This window comes from Apus apus, chromosome 1 (genome assembly GCF_020740795.1).
Source record: "Apus apus isolate bApuApu2 chromosome 1, bApuApu2.pri.cur, whole genome shotgun sequence".
NCBI lineage: Eukaryota > Metazoa > Chordata > Aves > Apodiformes > Apodidae > Apus > Apus apus.
The window spans coordinates 21,283,628-21,303,043 of record NC_067282.1 but is presented as its reverse complement, the minus strand read 5'-3'; the positions used below and the strand labels follow the sequence as shown (position 1 = coordinate 21,303,043).

Genomic DNA, 19,416 nt, shown 5'->3' with positions numbered 1-19,416 from the left:
CTAGTGGCACTGGCCTTGCAGCAGAAATGGAAGGAGTGTATTTTCTGTAAAATTACAAAGGTTGTTTTCTAAGATGAGATTTCTTTTCCCCCTTCTCTGCTGCCCGGATCAGCAGCCTTGCCACACATGGAGTGCTGTCCTTCTCAAATGAAAAGGCAGCTGAATAGCTCCTGCATCCATCTGCGCTGAATGAGCAGTAACATCTCTAGCATCTGGGATTTTAGAGAGGAAGCACTGAGCCTTACCATAGAGGAAGGTGGTCCTGTCCCCTTCCTTCTCTGTATTTGCCATCCTTTAGTATCCCCCTTTTTCCTCTTTAGTTGTCTCCATGTATGCTTCAGAAATGGACTCACTCTCTTGACCCAGTATCTTACTCGCAGCTCCTAGAGCAGCTGTAAGACCAGCTAATGGAGAGGCATAACCAAGTCATCATGGGATAACCCCTAAAATGCATTTATATCATCATCACATCACTTGTGAATACACAAGTGACCCAACTGGAAAAGAAGTGTCTGAAATTTATTAGAACAGGATCAAAAAGGTTCAAAATATCCTTTTCCAATACAAACAACCCCATTTCAAGAAGCATGGATGCTACTAAGTCACTAGAGAGCTGCTTTTGATGAGCTAGGTGTTCCAACAAGTAGTGGAACTAGTCCAATTACACTTGTTTAGTTTGTTAAACCATTGTTGTCTGGCCTGTCTGCATTGTCCTTTGGTGATTTGCTTTACTGAAAGTGAATGAGGTATAAAGGATATTAATAATTTTTCTTTTTATAAAATAATTGGCAGCAAATCAACAGCCACCTACCTTGCCTGAAGGAGAGATCACTACTATTGAAATTCATCGATCCAATCCGTATATCGAATTAGGAATTAGCATAGTGGGTGGCAATGAAACGCCTTTGATCAACATCGTCATTCAAGAGGTTTATCGAGATGGGATCATTGCCAGAGATGGAAGACTTCTTGCTGGAGACCAGATACTTCAAGTATGGAGCCTAATCATGTATTCTGTCTGCTTGCTTTCCATTGACTCCTTGCAGAACTGCCTGTTAAATGAGATGGGAGATTTTACTTGTCAGACTATGTTGTGTAAATGTTAGCTTTGCAATTATCAGTTGGAAGGCAAATTAATATTCAGAGCAGAGCCTGTTGTTCTAGCACTTTTGACTATGGTGCTTTATGTTGTTTGTCAGACCAGACCCTGGAATTATTTTACCTCCTTAGCATCTCTTATCAATGTTTAAAATACGAGTTTATTTTTCTGTTTTTAAATGTTGTGAGACTTGGTCTTTATATGAACTTTAACTGGATAATAAGCTGGTGTAATTTGTCCTATGTAGAAAGCAATTTGTGGATTTGTAAGTGGAAGTAAGGCTGACTTAATCTAAAGTGTTATTTTAATCTGGCTTTGATGTTACCTTGCAGTGGCCTAGACAGTTGACCTGCATCTTTCAGTATGTGTAAAAGAGTCAGTGATGTTCTCCACTGGCATGATTCTCTAATTATTGTTTTAAAAAATTAGTCCATTGAAATTTAAATTGGTTATTATTAAGTACATCTTTTTGTTATGGTTTTAAGTAATTAGCCACAGACAGTGTAAAAAGATCAAAATCTATTAATTTTGAAGTTTTAATTTTATACTAGGTGGAAGGGGTGTTTATAGGACTCGTAAGAGTAGCAGGAACTGAGTTCTACATAAACAAGACAGTTCTCCAGCTTTTTTCTGTTTTTAATCATTTAACCTGAAACTAATCTATTACCATCATATCAAAATTACTTCAGTAACAATGTTTACTTTTGATCTTATAACCTCAGTCCAAAAGATAATAGCAGCCTTTTTCTTTTCACTTTTTTGAATTTGAGCCAATAGAAGTAGCTTAAATACTGTAGTTATCCTTGGAATGAAGTTAGTTTGCACTTCAGAAAATAAAGTCCCTTTTGAGAAATGTGCCTTTTGCTTTGCTTGGAGCGTTAGCATAGTGACTGACCAAGAAAGTAACCCAAGAGGTTTCCAAAATGTTGCCTCTTTAACAAGCATTTGCAAACACTGGTTGAATGCTGCCTAACTTATTTTGATACTCGAAGGTTCTCATTGGTTGCCAGAATAGGGAGATTGAGCTCCAGTGAAGCTTTGGAAAGTCTTGCTGTTTGAACAAGGGTCAATTATAGTTTCCAGAGCCATAAATGGCAATAAATTGACTATAAATAGGATTTATAAGCTGCAGTGAGTCTTCCCTGTAAGTGTGCTGGCACTGGGGATGTCAGATGGGGGTCTCTGCCCTCCTGTCATGCCAAGGGAGAGGTACAGAAGGTAAAAGCCAAACTTCTTGGAAGATACAGTATCTTTATTGCTTTGAGTTTACCTGTGCAGGTCCTGAGCTGTTGTATTAAAATAACCAGGCTTGGTCTCTGCTGGCTGTAATTGAGTGCAGAGTTAGATGCAGTTCAGCGTGGACACAAGGACATTTCTCAAAATGTCTTCAAAGCCTTTTATGAACAGTGCAGGACTAAAAGAAAACCAGAAAGGACTGTGAAGTGAAACTCAGCACTTTGTTGCCCAGTCAAACAAGAAGTATTACCCTTTTAAGATCTGAGGGAACAACGTTTAGTAACAGCTACATAAAAGTATGTGTTGCCTGCAAGGTGCCTAACGTTTTCAAAGTGCTTTACAAATTGTCCCTTTTTTTATGCTGAGCTGTGACTGTAATTCATGTAAACATGTCCTAATGAGAATCTCTCTGCCCAAGAAATGCTAAGGCTGTTTTATTCTGAAAATTTATTTCTCGTGGAAAGAAGAGTTACGTTTTATTGCATATATTCTTCAGTGCCCTTTGAATGCTTCCATATTTTATGTATTTACTTCAGCTAGCAACAGCTAAAAATTAAACTGGATTTAATTTAAGGGCTCTGATAGATGACCCCTGGTGGGTTTTGCAGGTGACAGCTCTAAATGTTATTTCTCCTAGCTGTGCCTCTTTTCCCTCCACCCAAGGTCACAGCCTGTCTTGGGACAAGGGCAGTGGCAGAGCAGGACACAGCCGTGGTTCAGTGTTGGAGCTCATGGTGCTGCCAGGAGCCGAGGCTTTCTACTGGGCATCAGGGTGGAGGTGGCTCAGCGAGGGCACAGCTGCCCTTTCTCCTGCTGAAACCACCGTGGCCAAACGGTTTGGCATTGACCTCTCAGAGCACCTCAGCTCAGATGCCTGATGTAAACGTGGTGGCTGTTGTACATATATTTCTGTGTCCTTTCTCTTCCTGTTTTTTTAAGTGTTAATATTACTATTAGACAGTGAAAGTTGCAAGTTTATTTTTTTAATTAGGTTGCAATGGGGAGCATTAAAAGGCAGGTCAATATAATTCATTTGGTGCTAGTTTCTATCTGCTGAAGTTACAGGGCAAGGGTTCCTCCTTCAAAGCACAATAGTACATGCTAAGGATGGAGTTGTAGTGTTAGCTCTCAACTCCTTCTTATAGAAAAGAGAAAATACAGCTTTTGTGCTGGTTTTTGTGGTTCTCCTGTTTTCTGCCAAATCGGAATGCACTGTCAGTTTTGATCTTTAACTTCATAGTGCAAGAAATTACTGAAGATTACTGATTTTTCTATCAGTGGACCACTTAACAAACAAAATGCTTCTTAACAGGGAGGGAGTTTAATCTGTTTTTCATTTAGAACTGAATTTTGAGTGAGACAGGTTATAAGCCTGAAACTCTGACCTAGCTGAAGTATATGGAAAATCTCCCAAGTTCATGCCAAGACTTTAGAGCTAGTCCAAACATCTTATTCTACAAATGAACAAAATTAATTATTCTGGATTTCAAGATTTTTTCACATCATATGAGTACTGCATATTGTTAGACATGAGCTTTCTTCAGACATTTGGATGTGTTCTTTTTAAGCTATTGTTTTATAGTTTTAAGTGGTTCTGTGTGTAACACTGAAAGCACAGGCAAAATTCTTGTCCTGGAGAAAAAAATAGTGTCATGATCTAAGGAAGACAAGTCTAGGAGACCAGGAGAACAAAAACCCTGGACTTATGCACTGTTAGAGATGTTGTCACCTTTGTGGGGAAAAGCCTCAAGTTTCAGCAGGGGAGGTTTAGATTAGATTGGAGATTAGGAAAAATATTTACCAGTGTCAAACACTGGCACAGGCTGCCCAGGGAAGCAGTTGAGTCACCATCCCTGGAGGTATTTGAAAGATGTATAGATGTGACACTTGGGGATGTGGTTTAGTGGTGGACGTGGCAGTTCTGGGTTAATGGTTGGACTTGATGATTTTAAGGGCCTTTTCCAAGCTAAATGTAGGTTTGTAGACTGAGCAGCCAAAGTAGGTTTGCTGTAGAGGATGGAGGGATGAGAGAGGAAGCCTGGTAGAGCCAGATACAGAGGTTGCTCCAAGGTTGGTTTTGCAGTGAGCTCCGAATTTAGTTTCGAAAGGACTTTATTTTCATAACCAGCAACAACGAAACACGCGAAAACACCCTTCTGACTTGGCCGTTGTTGCTGCTGTTTTGCAGGTGAATAGCTTTGACATCAGCAACGTGTCCCACAACCAGGCCCGAGCGGTGCTGTCGCAGCCCTGCTCGGTGCTGCACCTGACGGTGCTGCGGGAGCGGCGCTTCGGGCCCCGCGCGCACGGCCAGGCGGACGGCGCCGGCTCCCTGCGGGAAGACAGCTTCCAAGTCACCCTGCACAAGCGCGACTCCAGCGAGCAGCTGGGCATTAAACTTGTACGCAGAACAGATGAGCCGGGAGTTTTTATCCTCGACCTGTTGGAAGGGGGGTTGGCTGCTCAAGACGGCAGGCTCTGCAGCAATGACCGAGTCCTTGCCATCAATGGACATGACTTGAAGCACGGAACACCTGAGCTTGCTGCTCAGGTTATACAGGTAATTTGCATTCCCCACCTAAGTCCTTGGCTCAGCTTTGTTTCTTGGGCAAAGTCTGTCCCAGATAGAGCAGCTTGTGTAACACCTGAAAGCTTGCAGCCATGCAATTTACTGTGATTTCTGTTCTAGAAATAATACTGCAAAGCAGGTTCTGCTCTGACACTTAGCAGACAAACTTCACCTCCTTAGAAGTGAAAAGTGCTTTAGCATACAGCCTGGCATACAGCCTGAAGCTTAGACTGCTCATGTGAACAAATAGTGTACCACGTAGCCTATAGCTTAGCAGACAAAAAAAAATAAATAGGATTATTATTATTATGTTTATGCATGTATTGTAGTTTTAATCTCTCACTAAGCTCGATAAAAGTGGTCTTTGTTTTGTATTGATTTGCCTGTGCATGGAATTGGGGTTAAAATACAAAAGTGTAGTAAAACTCATTTCTAAGTGTTTAAGAAAGAGCTATTTCAAATATCTGGCTCTGCTCTGGACACAAATATTACCCAAAGCTTGATGCAGTCTGATATATGACCATTCCTGTTCCCACAGGAAAAACTTTACTCCTTGTCTCTCTCCCAGTCTGTAAGGAAACAGCTGCAGGACATTGCTGCTTCCTGCTGATGGGATGTTGGTGAAATTGTTCTGGTTTTAGGAAAAGTTGGAATAGACCAGTTTTGGGTTCTTTCAGTCTAGCACAGTTGTTTCTGTTTAACGCAGCACACAGAGAGCTGCAATACAAGTGAGTAGTAAATATTTCAGCCTGAAGAAGAGAAAGCTTTGGGGAGACCCAAAGCAGCCTTCCAATACCTAAAGGGAGCCTAGGAAAGATGGGGAGAGACTTTTCACCAGAGAGGGCAGTGGTAGGACAAGGGGTAATGATTTTAAACTGAAAGAGAGGAGATTTAGGTTAGATATAAAGAATAAATTCATCACCATGAGGCTAATAAGGCACTGGAATAGGTTGCCCAGGTAAGTTGTTGATTCCCCGTCCCTGGAGGTGTTCAGGGCCAGGTTGGATGAGACTTTGTGCAGCCTGGCCTAGTGTGAGGTGTCCCTGCTCATAGCAGGGAGGTTGGAGCCTGATGATCTTTAAGATCCCTTCCAACCTTAACCATTCTGTGATACTTTGATTCTATTATTTGTTTCAGTTATCATTTTAACAGCTTCTATCACAGTTAAAGGAAAACAACAATGATCTTTGGGACTGTAATTTCAGTTTCCCACTTTTTGGATACAATGAGGTTGTCAGAGTTTTGCACAGGGTAACTTTTATCTCGAGTTATGTTTTTGTGGCAATAGAACTAGTTGATGTTTAATTTAGCATCTGGTACCTGAGTCTCCTGATATTGCCCAAACTCCGTAATTCGATGGTCTGCTCATATACAACTTTCTCAGAAGTCACTCTGGGAAAAACTAGAGGTACTGGGGACTTTTTACCAAAATCCACAGGCCCTAGAGCCATTGTGTGGGCATTTCTTTCTTTTATTGCTACATGTTGGCAGAAGTTCACAAAGGCTGCAAGTGGAATTGGGTGATTTTTAATGTTTGAGGCTTCCTTACACAAAATGAGAAACAGTCCTTTTTGCAGTGGATTTCCAGGTAATACAGATGTAACACCAGGGGAAAAGGAGAAGTGTTAATATCCCCTCCATTCTGGAGGGAATTGCAGCAAGAAACAAGTAAGGGGCTGTGCAGTCTATGCACCTCCAGGAACGGAATACAAGTTCTGCTATTATCTTGTTACATCTTTCATCTCATTTTTTCCTTCCTCGGTGCTAATCATCAATATCCTATCAACTTCATTACTTTGTTTTATATATTCAACAGGCTAGTGGGGAGAGAGTGAATTTGATTGTCTCTAGAGCCCTGAAGTCACAGACCGTCAGTATTATCCGAGACACGGGGACTCACAATAGCAACCCACACCAACACCAGTCCCAGCAGCTGTTTCACAGCAGACCCAACTCACATAAGGTTGGTGTTTCTCCTTCTAAGAGGTATAAACATAGTTTCAGTCCTGTGGTGGTCTAAATGTGTAGCAAGGCAAGATTGGCAGAATGGGTTATATTTGCTTCTTTACCTATTTTTAAGTTAAGAAAAAAAAAGGCAACTTCCAAGTACTCAAGTCCTGTATCATGTCTGAAGTGGGGAAAAAAAAATAAATGCACCAGCTTTGCAATATTTGGATTTGCTGACTGCAGTGAAAGCAGCAAGTTCTCTGAGCTCATACAGCCATAATTGTTAGACCGTGTCTAAGACAGTGGCTCATGTGTTATTGGTGTTGACCACGTCAACCAAGCCATTTTCCTCCTGTCTGCTCGATTGGCATCTGTGTTCACCGTCACACTTCTGAAACAGGTTGCCTAGGATAGTTGTGAATGCCCCTTCCCTGGAAATGTTCAAGGGCAGGTTGGATGGGGCTTTGAGCAATGTGGTCTAGTGAGAGCTGTCCTTGCCCATGGCAGGGCATTGAAACTAGATGGTCTTTAAGGTCTCTTTCAACCCAAACCATTATATGATTCTGTGATTCTGTTGAGAGGATTTACATGAGTTGATAGTATTTTCTTATAAAAATTTGGATAATTTTAGAAATCAACAGTTGAGGCTCTAGGGAGCTTGTTTGCCTTCTGAGGGGCAAAAGTGAGGCTCCTGAATACAGTTGGTAGCTCTTAGTACTTGACACAAGATTAGGCCTTATCAACATGATTACAGCTCAATCCATATCAGAGCTTTATATACATATATATACATATATATATATATATATGTAGATCTATGCCAGCATGGGTTGACACAGTTCAAAAGCTGATCTGTTGGCTGAGCTGATTTCCCTCACGTGTCAATACCAACCATGGGGTCTTTCAAAGTGGGAGGTCCCATGGAGCCACAAGTGGACATTTCCCATGCTTCATACCTTTTATCTTCGCCTCTGTCTCATTAACCTACCATTGGGTTAGAAGTCTTGTGGCTTAAAAAATGTTTATATAATTGTTTGTCACCAACCAGTGAGGCCTAAAGCCTGAAGACTTAAGAAGAGGCTGTCTTTATAAGCATATGTATAGCTACATATGTGATTAACATGTATGTGTAAGGAGCAGAGTGAGTAAGAAGAAACATGTGGCACTGGAGGTCAAAGAGAGCAATGTTGCCATTTTCCAGAAGTCAGCAGAATAAATAAGTGTTTGTAGTTGGAAGAATCTCCCAAGTTATTTCTTCCATTGTCTTGGATTCCTTGCAAGTATTCTGTTGATTTAAGATGCTACTTCAGGTATTTGTGCGCTGGTTTGAATGTATCACTAAATATCCTGCAGAAGAAGAGCTTTAGCAAATAAAGTATTCTTGGATTCAGGTTGAGAGTCTTTTGATGGGATAAAACTAAATACAGGCTAAATTTTACAATCCAATTGTTAGAAAAATTAAATATAGAAACAGCTTCAAGTTTGAGCCTTAATTGTAACCATCAGGGAGGCTGCACAAGGGACCCATTATCAGCCTATGGCATTGACTAGCCTTAGTCAGTTTGTGCTCTGGGAGATTCTAGATGCCAGCTACAAAAGAAACCTTGACATATAAGGGCTTTAAATGGTCCCTCTTTGTCAGCATGAAAGCACATGTGTTTTCATTTCTTAGGAGCTTTTTTGTAGTTATTCTGCTGACAAATAAGGTAATGCTGATGTTCAGCAAGACATCAAAATACTTGTTTCTGGCTTGTGTCCACTCTTCTGACCATGAGGTTTTATAGTCCAGTCCTAAAATTTCACCTATTCCTATGCAGGATGCTAAGAAAAGCTGGAGTGAGATTTTCAAGATGGGCCTTTACAAACATTCTGTCTATATTTAAGAATCTACATGAGTGGCTTTTTGATTTTATTTTAATATTTTTTTTTTTCTGACATGGAGGAAATCCAGCCAAAGCCAATTTGCAGCACTTAGTCCTTTTATACCATCCTGTTAAAGTGCCAAAGTACAGCTTTGGGGTGTATTTAGTTGTGTTTTGTCCCGGTTTGTTGTTTTTTCCTAAAGTTTTAACAATGTTATTTATCTTTGTCAAATAGGATCTCTCCCAGTGTGTTACATGCCAAGAAAAGCACATTACGGTGAAAAAAGAGCCCCTTGAATCTCTGGGAATGACAGTGGCAGGAGGCAGAGGCAGCAAAAGTGGCGAGCTGCCCATCTTTGTGACCAGCGTGCAGCCGCACGGGTGTTTGGCAAGAGACGGCAGGATTAAACGAGGTGGGGCTTGGCTCTCCTGGTGGCACAGGTGACCTCTGGTTGGTGTTTGATGAGTATGTTCTCTGGAGTCAGGCGGTGTCAAAAAGACTATTCACAGCTGTAAGGAAGCACTGGTGGATTTTTTTTTTTTCTTCACGTTTCAATAATGGAAATAGAGTATTTAGTATCACACTTCCACCTTTTCTAGGAGAGGAATGTTTTGAGGATGATAGCCGGGGAAGAGGATAAAACCAGGAAATGTCTGATTAAATTCTTGAAAGCTTATGGTAATCCCCTGAGCTGAGGGTCTGGTGTGATGCTTTGTACTGTAGCACACGCATCCTGTTTTTGTGTTTAATGTGGTGGGCTGGGCCCCATCTCTGTCCAAGGAACTTCCACTCGTCAGTGCATTATCTGAACAGCAGAGATGCTCTGATGACAGGCCACAGATCACCCGAGCTGAGTTTACCCCAGAAGCTACATTGATGTTGACCCTGGTTCCTGAATGCTTTCTTATCCTTTAGGACAGCTTGCATTCCCCAGTCTTCAGGGGTGCTGCAGCACCCATCTGCAGTCCTTGGCTTCGGAAAAGGGAAGGAGATGGAGACAGTGTAGGTGAATCCTGCCTGATCGATAGCAAAGCATTTGAGGATTAAAACATACTGCACTGTATGTGAAACAAAGACTGCCTGTGGGGTCTCTGCAGTTCGGAATTCACAGCATTACAGATTGTCTTAGGAGAGAAACTTAGGAAAAAAAAACAGCTTAACAGATAACAAATTTAAGAAGAACAGTGTGGGAGATCCTTGTATGCTTCTGAGGGAGATTTACACCCACATACCAATGGGTCTGCTTTCTTTTTCTGTACTACTACGAAAAACACGCTCAATGGAAGAGTCACAATTGCTCTTTCATTGTGTAACGTTAAAGTAGCCACAGCAGCAACAGAGTAATTTCAAGTTAAGCTGCACCTCGACTTCAGCTTTCCCTGAGAGGAAAAAGCTTTCAAAAAATGAGTTTTGTCCCAAATGTGACCCAGGTGTTTGCACTTTTGCTTTGCTTTTTCTGGCTTTCATCAGTGAGACATTGCATGGCAGAGGAGACTGTCACTGCTTGGATAGTAAATAACATTCTTGTTTTCATCCTGAGGCCTTTAAAAAAATAATCTGAAATAACTTAAAAATTGTGGCAGTCTTTTTAGTGGCTTTGACTCTTTACAGATTATGTTTGTAGAGATGTTCTCTCTTTCTTCTAGTGGATTGGGTTTTGTACCAACCTTTCCATTAGTTTTTTAATTCCATTTTGCTCTCCCAAGTAACATGTTAGAAAAAGCAGATGTAAAACACTCTATGGAGCCTTATTGGTTTTGTGGGGTGTGTGGTTGTGGTTTGGGGTTTTTTTGTTGTTGTTCTTTGTTTGGGTGGGTTGTGTTGTTCCCCCTCCTCCCGAGTGGATGGTTGGACCAGATGATATTAGAGGTCTTTTCCAACCATGATTACTCTCTGAGTTTGTGGTGCCTGTATTGTTCCTTCCTTCATTCTTCCTTCCCTTTTAAATTTATGGTGGGCCTAAGATCCACCACTGGCAACTGTTATCTTGTGGCATCTGCAACAACAGTTGCAGCCAAGGGGGTGACGTGCTTACCTATTTTCTACCTCAAATTTTCAAAGCAACATACCATGGAAACTGCAGCATTTGATGCACTGTGTGGAAATAAATTATATTGATCCAGCTTAATAATTCAATACATTAATGTTTCAAACCAGCAGTATATGGTTGCAGAACCTTCCCAGGCTGTTAGTTCAGACTGTCTCAGCTCCAAAAAATAGTGTTAAAGGAGACCCTGTTGAGAGAAGTGCTGTCATTAGGAGTGGCTCTGACAGACTGATATGTTCTCACATGTGCCCTTGAACAGGTGATGTGCTGCTGAACATCAATGGCATTGATTTGACTAACCTAAGTCACAGTGAGGCAGTGGCCATGCTGAAAGCTAGTGCTGCCTCTTCGGTGGTCGCCCTGAAAGCCCTGGAAGTCCAGATTGTAGAAGAACAGCCCCAGGCTAATGAAGAGCAATTGAGTACCATCAGTGAAAATGAGTATGATGCCAGCTGGTCACCATCATGGGTCATGTGGCTGGGACTTCCAAGGTATGGAATTGATTGATAAAGTAATTAGCTAACAGTTTTAAGCTAAGCCCAAGAGAGTGACAAAAGCAGGAACTTTATTAGTTGCAGCACATCTGCCCTCATTTCTGCCTGCCTGATGATCTCCACTCTATTCAGTTGGCAGCGGGCTTGCCCAGTGGACTGTGAACAGGAGCAGTGTCTCCTTAGGAAACTGGAAGATGAATATACTGGTTTATCCCTTCACAAACTGTAGTAACTACCCACATGGATTCTTCTCATTGAAAACAAGTCATCTTTTCTATTGCTTAAGCATATCGTAACTTCCAGTAGAATATCCAAAACCAGGTGTGTTATTAATAGAAACAGGAAGTATTTGCCCATGTGTCTGTTTTGCTAGTCTGCTACCTAAATTTACAAGGCCAAATACATAATTTTAGCATGTTGGATCAGACTTGCCATTCTGACAGACTCTGGACATGGGTCTCATGCACATGTATCAACCTGTAGTTACAAATCCTCATTTTAAAAAAAATTTTTTTTTTAGAACTACCCACTACTGTCTCTGCCAAACACAAAAACTGTTCAAGATTTGCAGTGAGCTCCCTCTTCTTGGTTAACCTACAGCCTGCTGCACATCACCATGTTTCATTTTTACTCTCCTATTTTTCACTCTCCTCTGGCTACAGCTATAAACTCATTCTGGCATTACTTGTTAGCAAGAACAGCTCCCACTACAGCAAATAGTGTTATTAACTTCAGTCAGGGCATTCAGGTTAATTGCTCTCCCTCTGATAGAGTTACCAGGCTCAGGTCAGTAGTTCAAGCATAAAACCACAAGAACAACCAGGCATATTGTCAGCAGAATTGCAGTTGCAGGCACCAGAACCATGGGTTGACCCTCCAAAGATTTCACACTTTTTCATTTAATATTTCTGAGTTTTGCTCTCAGTTAATTTATTTTCCATTTAAGTATTAATGAGTTACCTAATCACAATAAACAGCTCTCAGTTTTCGTAAATGAACTTGCTTTTCATGCTTCAGCAGTTATTTAATCCTTATACACTACAGATGCCCACGCATGGCTCCTAAAGTTATGCTATGCATTGTGCTGCTGTTCTTTAAAGGGATGTTGTACATCAGTAAAGAATTAGGCATCTTTTAAACCCAAAAGTTAATTTCTATGTGGGTTTGATGGGGTTTTTTTTAATTACAGTTATTGCTAACTTCACTGGCAAGAGTTAATTTTCAGTAGGGGAGATGACATGTACTAGTACAGTTAGTGAAGCATGATCTGGATTTTTTACATTCTTTGTAATGAATTTGGTTAATCATTTCTGCTTTCATTACTGGTGATGCATCATATCAGAGGTAGAGAAGGTTATACTTGGATTTTTAGATCTTTACTTAAAGTAGAAAAAGCATAAACTGGCTGGGGGTGGAAGAGAAACACACCACATTTTTGACGTGCAAACTAGACGTATTGGGTATCCGTTTTCCACCCACATTCTTGCCACCTGTGAAATCCCTAAAATGCCATTCTATTACTGTCAGTTTGCAGAGTTAACTGTGGCTAAGTAATTATTCTAGCACTGCCTTATTTCTTTTAAAACACTTCTCTGTCTCTGGATTGTGGGAGGTTTTTTTATAATTGGTTTGAATATTGCGAAATTGCTGTGGGAGCAGAAGTCTAATCACCATCCCTCCCCTTCTCTTCCACGCTTAGCGTGGTGGTAATGATGAGACAGCAGGTGTTGTGCCTACTATAAAAATATCTATATGTGGTGTACACAGCGTTTTTTCTCTTGCTATCCTGTGCTTCCATTCCACAGCTGCCTACATAGCTGCCACGACGTCGTGCTGCGGCGGAGCAATTTAGGGAGCTGGGGTTTCAGCATTGTCGGTGGCTACGAGGAGAACCACACCAACCAGCCTTTCTTCATTAAAACAATTGTTCTTGGAACTCCTGCATACTTTGATGGAAGATTAAAGTAAGCTAAAATAACAGTCGTAGTCGTAGTAGTAGTAGTAGTAGTAGTAGTAGTAGTAGTAATAGCAACAACAACTTTTAAATAGTTACATGCTGGTGCAACTAATTGCTAGGGGGAGGGTGTCTTTCCCTAGGCACCTCTGCCATCTCCTGTCCTCCTTCCCAGCTGCAGTGCTGGTGTCACCAACTGTCTCAATCTCCCTCTTTCTTTAGGTCAAGAGACACTGCAAAATGTATATGTGTAGAACTGGCTAGTGCACAACATATTTGTCTTCCTAGAGAACCACTAGGAAATTAGGACCTACTTGTGTGAAGTGGGGAAAACTGCTTTATCCTTTCATATAGTCTTCTGAAGTCAGTGCTGGAAACTCTGGTACTGAAGATGGGTGCTGGTGCTTTAATGGAAGGGCAAGAAAGCAGATGAAAACAGACAGTGTCTGATCAGACATTGGGATGGACTGCCCAGGGAAGTGGTGGAGTCACCATCCCTGGAAGTGTTTAAGGAAAGACTGGATGTGGCACTTAGTGCCGTGGTCTAGCTGATGAGGTGGTGTTAGGTCATAGGTCACACTTGATGATCTCAGAGGTTTTTCCAGCCTCAATAATTCTGTGATTCTGTGAAAAAGATCTCTGAAAAGATTGTTAACAAAGGGAGTCCCTGGGCCAGTTCCCTGAGACTCATTATCTGGCAGGAAAGACACTGGTAAATGAGGTGAGTTCAGCAGAGGCCCTTGAAATGGTGGGAGCTGGAGCACTTGCCCTACTAGGCGAGGGCTTCAGGGTCAGCTAACATCCCCTTCCAGTACCTACTAGCAGATTATCAAGGAGACAGAGCCTGGGCTTTTTACAGTGGTGCACAGCAAGAGGACAAGAGACAACAGGCACAAGTTGAGTGTAAGAGGTTGAGGCTGGTTATAAGGAGAAACTATTTCCCCATGAGAATGGTCAGGCAGTGGCACAAGGTGCATGGTCTCTGCCCTTGGAGATTTTTGACACCTGACTAGATAAAGCCCTGAGAGACTTCATCAGATCTTGCAGTTGACCTTGCTTTGAGCAGATGGTGGGACTAAAGGTCCTTTCTGACCTTAAAGATTATATGATTCTACTTCCATATTATGTTTGGACACAACCTCCAGGTCTATTAATGCATATATGCATCTTAGCCTTGTGTAGGGTTATTTCAGAATTAGGATTTCCAATTCCTATTAAAGGTTCTCTTGTTCATAAACTGTTTTTTGTGAAGGTGGCAGCAAAGAATACGTAACCTGAAGTTTTATGCCATGATTTTTACATGTAGATTTACTTAAAAAGTAACTTAAAAAATGTAGTTATGCCTACAGCATTGTAGACATATCAATTACTTGCCAGTAACTGATTTTTCAGTTCAATGACTAAATAAATCAATTAAAAACATAGCTTGGCTGAACACAAAATTACAGTTTTTTGGACAACTGTGAAACAGTTTGGATTAAATGAAGGATTTCAGTTCAGCCTAAAGTAAATAATTTCAGATCTGGGAATGAATCACTAGAAGTCTTTACACAAATGGAAATTTAAACGTCATTCCTAAGAAGAGAGAAAAAGTGTGGTTGTGGTCACACTTGCCCTTTTTTAAGGAATGGCAAAGATGTTCTTGTGTGATATTGTAAACTGAGAATATGGACTTATAAATGAGCCATCAACAAGGGAGAACTCCTTAGAATCTGCACCATGAGTTATTGTGCAGCAGGTATTTTTGAAGTTGTTTTGTTTAAGTTATCTAAATGTTTTGTTAGACTAGAGAGGAAGGAAGAAAATAACCTCCCTGTTCAATAATTAACAGTTTTCTGCCTACATTATCTGTCTGGTGTCATTTTATAGAAGCTGGAATTATTTCAGCAGAAAGGCTCAGTGAACTGTAGCATTGTGGTTTGGGTGATGGGGTACCTTGATTCAGGCAGATAAAGGCTTTTGAATCCATGTTTGACTGGTGTTGGTCATGCCACCTCTTCTTCCTCTGCTCTGTGCCAGCCAAGGCACCAGGAAAGCTCAGGAGAGCATCTTTTTGCCATTCATTTTGGTGCCCCTAGTAGTTGGGGAGATCAGTTTCAGGAAAAGTTCAGAGTCACTTCCCACTGCTCTGGGGGATGCCAAATACACACTCAAGTTACAGAGAAGAGATGCTTGGAGATGGAGCATGCTTAATGTAGGAAGAACTTAGGTGCTTTTTTGAAGTTTCTCTTGAGCTTGTTAAAACTGAAGTATAACCCTTTAAGGTCAATTTTCTCAAACAGCACCTTCCCGAGTTTCTATTCCCAGCTTCAAAATAGAGTTGCTACAGCTTCTCAGTTGAACCATCTGCTGAGGGAGATTTCAAGCCAAATGGTTACATTTTACAAAATCATAAGCCATTGAAAACAAGGCTCTCAGTTGGAATGAGATTGGTAACCATAAGTATCTTTACTTACACCTCCTACAGTAAAGACATATTTGGTGTAAATGTGTTATAATTCAGACAAACAAACAAATGTTTCTGTCATGCAAACGTTATCTCATTATCTTCTCTTGACTTCTTTAGATCTTTTCAACTCTCTTCTCACGTTTCCGTACAGGTCACCTCTTAATGTAGAACTATCTTTGTACTAGAATTGAATCCTAGTGATCTGGGAAATTTCCAGATGAGTTTCAGTAGTAAAACTGCCTTAAAATTGAACCCTCTGGGGTTTTTTTAGCTACACTTTGAACCTGATGGAAACCTGTCACCCCAGGGGTGAAGTGCTCTTTGTTGGTATGTACTAGTTACTGCAGAGCAGTAGTCATCATTTGGGTTGTGTTTTTTTTTTTTCTTGTGTTTTTAGGTGTGGTGATATGATTGTTGCTGTAAATGGACTGTCTACAGTTGGAATGAGCCATTCTGCACTGGTTCCCATGCTGAAGGAGCAGAGGAACAAAGTGACTTTAACGGTGATTTGCTGGCCTGGAAGCCTCATATAGATTTGTGAATCACTTCAGCTGAAGCAGCTTCTTTTTCTAGGTAGCTGGCAAAAAAAGTCTCCTCTTATCCTCTTATCTTTTTTTCCCTATTGATACAGCTGGTTATAAGCAGGGCCAAAACTGCTGTATTTTCTTTTTTTTTTTTTTTAATGAGCCTCTCAGATTCACTCGGTATGTCTTTCCATCCTGAAATAGCCATTTCTGTTTGCTGTATCCATTGCTGATGCAAGTGCAAATATACATGAGCTCACAGAGAAATTCCCACTCCAATATGGCTGTCATGGAGCTTTCCCCATCAGGCTTGGAGAGTCAGCAGAAGAACTCAGTGGTTCTTTGGGTGTCTCTGCACAGTCCTCAAGTTGTGTGTGATAGATAAACATAATAGCCTGGTGCCCATTCTTCCCTGCAAAGAGAACATGCATCAGTATGGCAGTGAAACATCTGGCTGCTACTATAAATGAAAATCTGTTTCCAAAGGTATGTCTCTTCGTTTTGTAAGCCTTTCCATTTTTGAGTCAATATTTCAGACTGATTCCAGAAATCCATCTTATTCCTCAGAAGTTACTTGATCCCCCAAATTTTTCTTGCAGGGCATCAGAGTTCATAGCAAAGTAGGACAAAAGCCTGATATTACTGGAATTTTTATGAAGTGCAATAACTGGACTCTTTGTTAGGAAACTTTAATACGTTTAGAGTTTGTATCCTATAATGACAAGAAATATGGAGGTAATTACTGTTGCAACGCTGGCAAGAATACACGTGCCCGAGGTCGCTTTTGAGTGAATGACTTGCAGTATTAGACTTGAGTTTACAAATTAATGTTTTGCTATGTCGGAGAATTTTGATGAACATTTTTACAAAAATCATTTTTACTGTTTCTATTGTAGTTGTCGGCTCTCTTTACTCATGTATGGAATCAATAATTTAACTTGTACTTTCTAAATGAGAGCATTATTTCCAGGGGAAAAAAAAAAAAAAAAGCAAGCTATTAAGAAAACATAGGTTATGGTTTACAGGTATGCAGGCTGGAAGGAAAGCTCTTTGAATTCAAGTCCAACTGCAAAGTAAGCTGCAAAGTTCACTCTTATTCTGTCATCTGACAAATGTGCAAATGCCTTGATATCAAATGCTGAAACGATCTCCTGTATTTCAGGATATTTTTCCTTTAGAGAGGACCTGCTATTAAGTTGTCAGTAAGAGTAATACTATTTATCTTGGATTGTATTTAGTATTTTTACAAATGAACCTGTAACTTCTAGACTTTGCCTTTCCATTATACCTGCAGGCTAAGCACCCATTTGTTTAAGAAAAGCAGGGTGGAGCGCAGAAAGAAGTGTGCTGACCTGGAGCAAACCCTGAGTGTAGTCAGTGTTCTACATATTTGAAAAAGAGCTTCATTTATAAACCAGGTTCCCAACCTGAACTGATTTTATGAATGACCTCTGTATTGTATTATTAATTACCAGAGAATGTATTTGAGAATCACAGCATATTTCAATTATGAAGCATGAATTTTGTTTTCAGACCAAACCGATGTAATATCAGGGCATATTATTGCATGTCATTAACTCCAGTAGCTTTGTTTTCAAAAGAAATAAAGTTCTCTTTTGCAAAAAAAATTGTTAAAATCTTATATGAATGGAGTGATTTTATTCCTCTCTGTAATGTACGCTGTCAATTTAATTTCATAATATTAAAATACAAAAGAATGTCCTCTACAGTATATTACTGTACTGAGGATCTTTCTGAAGCAAACACCAAACTTTTTTGATAGTCTGATTTGAGAACAAGTTTCCTCCCATCCCCAGATGATGTTTAACTCTCTACTTTGCTCTTAATGCAGGTTTTTTTCTAAAGTACACCTTTGAGTAGACTTTAGGGATGATTTTGACATACGTACTAGATTTAGTGTTTTTTAATTATTATTTTTAAAGTTACAATTTTCATTCAAAACTGCAGAAATCAGAATTTTAGGGTTCCTTGTTTTTTTTTTCTTTTATATGTGTGTGTAACAAAAGAGTGGGTTAGCTTAAACTGTGTGGTTTTGTTTCTGTGTGCTGTAGCTTTTGATCAGAAAGTCTAGCGATAAAACTGTTCTGAATTATTTCCCTTCCTGAATAATTTTTCCTCTTTATCTTGTAGCTGCGTAGTTGGGTTTGGTTTTCTGTGCCTTCTGTTTGAAATTATTTCAAGACATTTTTTTCCAGATATTGCTATCTAATTGTATGGTATTAATGAAGGATGAATGAAAATAAAAGTTCATTCTACCCATTGTGATAACTCAAAGTATTGTCTTGCTCTTTACAAAAGATTATGGGTGGCTCAGTGCAGACTCAGTTTAAAGATATTTCTTTTCTGCTGTGATTTGTCATAAATTACAGTTAGTGAATGTACCAAAAGAGTCTGAGGGCATGCTCATCTAGCCAGGAAAATCTACCAGCTATTTAACCAGTAATTCCAGTGTTGAAAAGTCTTTCTAAAGAGGAGGTAAAGTCTGTGCTTTGTGGAACTTTGTCACAAGCAGTGTTTCCTCTTTCCTCAACACCAGCTGGTACTGATCAGCTGGAAGATGTTTTCACAGCATAGATTTGATGCAAGGAGACAGTCTTGCTGGAAACATCAGTTCTACAGCTGAAACTTGAGCCTCCTGGTAATCAGTCCCCATCTCCTGTGGGCAAGCATTCTCCCTCTTTAGATGTCTGCGAAGCTGGAGTGCGTCTAAAAGCAGTTTCTTAATCATTTGCAGTATAGTTGCTGAGAACCTGGCTACTTATTCCTTGCAGGAGCTAGTGGGCTATGAACAGACAAGTTCCTTAAAAAAAAACACATTTCTATGTGCAGAAACACAGAAGAAACCTGCCATGTCTAGCAGTAGGTTGTTAGCTCTATTACTTCCTGTAAGGGAGACAGACCATCAGTTTTGATTTATAGACAGATTAATGAATTCACTGTTGCAGCTGAAGGTGCACAGAGCTGTTGTGTGAGGTGATGGGACCTAGTCAACTGTGTGCTGGAACTTCGTGGGAGGAACACCTTCCTCGAACAATCCTGTGGTCCCCCATGAAGAACATAAAACAGTTTCTTCTGCTTCATGGCATGCTAATGAAGCAAAATCTGAAGACGTTTAATTTGCTGATCTAAATTTCTATTCGGAGTCAGTTACAACTGAGGGGCAAATTCAACATTGCAGAAAAGAGTAATTCTTTATTTGCAGATTCCCTAATA

At 40.4% G+C, this 19,416-nt stretch overlaps 1 protein-coding gene across 7 annotated transcripts in view; it reads left to right on the top strand.

The window, feature by feature from the left end:
- LNX2 (ligand of numb-protein X 2) overlaps positions 1 to 18,471 on the top strand; it is a 62,305-nt gene extending 43,834 nt beyond the window's left edge. For all 7 annotated transcript variants that reach the window (XM_051634008.1, XM_051633998.1, XM_051633980.1 and 4 more), the window contains 7 exons: positions 793 to 992; positions 4,524 to 4,895; positions 6,721 to 6,867; positions 8,949 to 9,126; positions 11,021 to 11,252; positions 13,061 to 13,219; positions 16,056 to 18,471. In XM_051634008.1, the coding sequence (XP_051489968.1) occupies positions 793 to 992; positions 4,524 to 4,895; positions 6,721 to 6,867; positions 8,949 to 9,126; positions 11,021 to 11,252; positions 13,061 to 13,219; positions 16,056 to 16,191 (1,424 nt within the window). In that variant the 3' untranslated portion in view covers positions 16,192 to 18,471. The remainder of the gene's footprint in view (positions 1 to 792; positions 993 to 4,523; positions 4,896 to 6,720; positions 6,868 to 8,948; positions 9,127 to 11,020; positions 11,253 to 13,060; positions 13,220 to 16,055) is intronic.
- Positions 18,472 to 19,416: the final 945 nt, after the last annotated feature.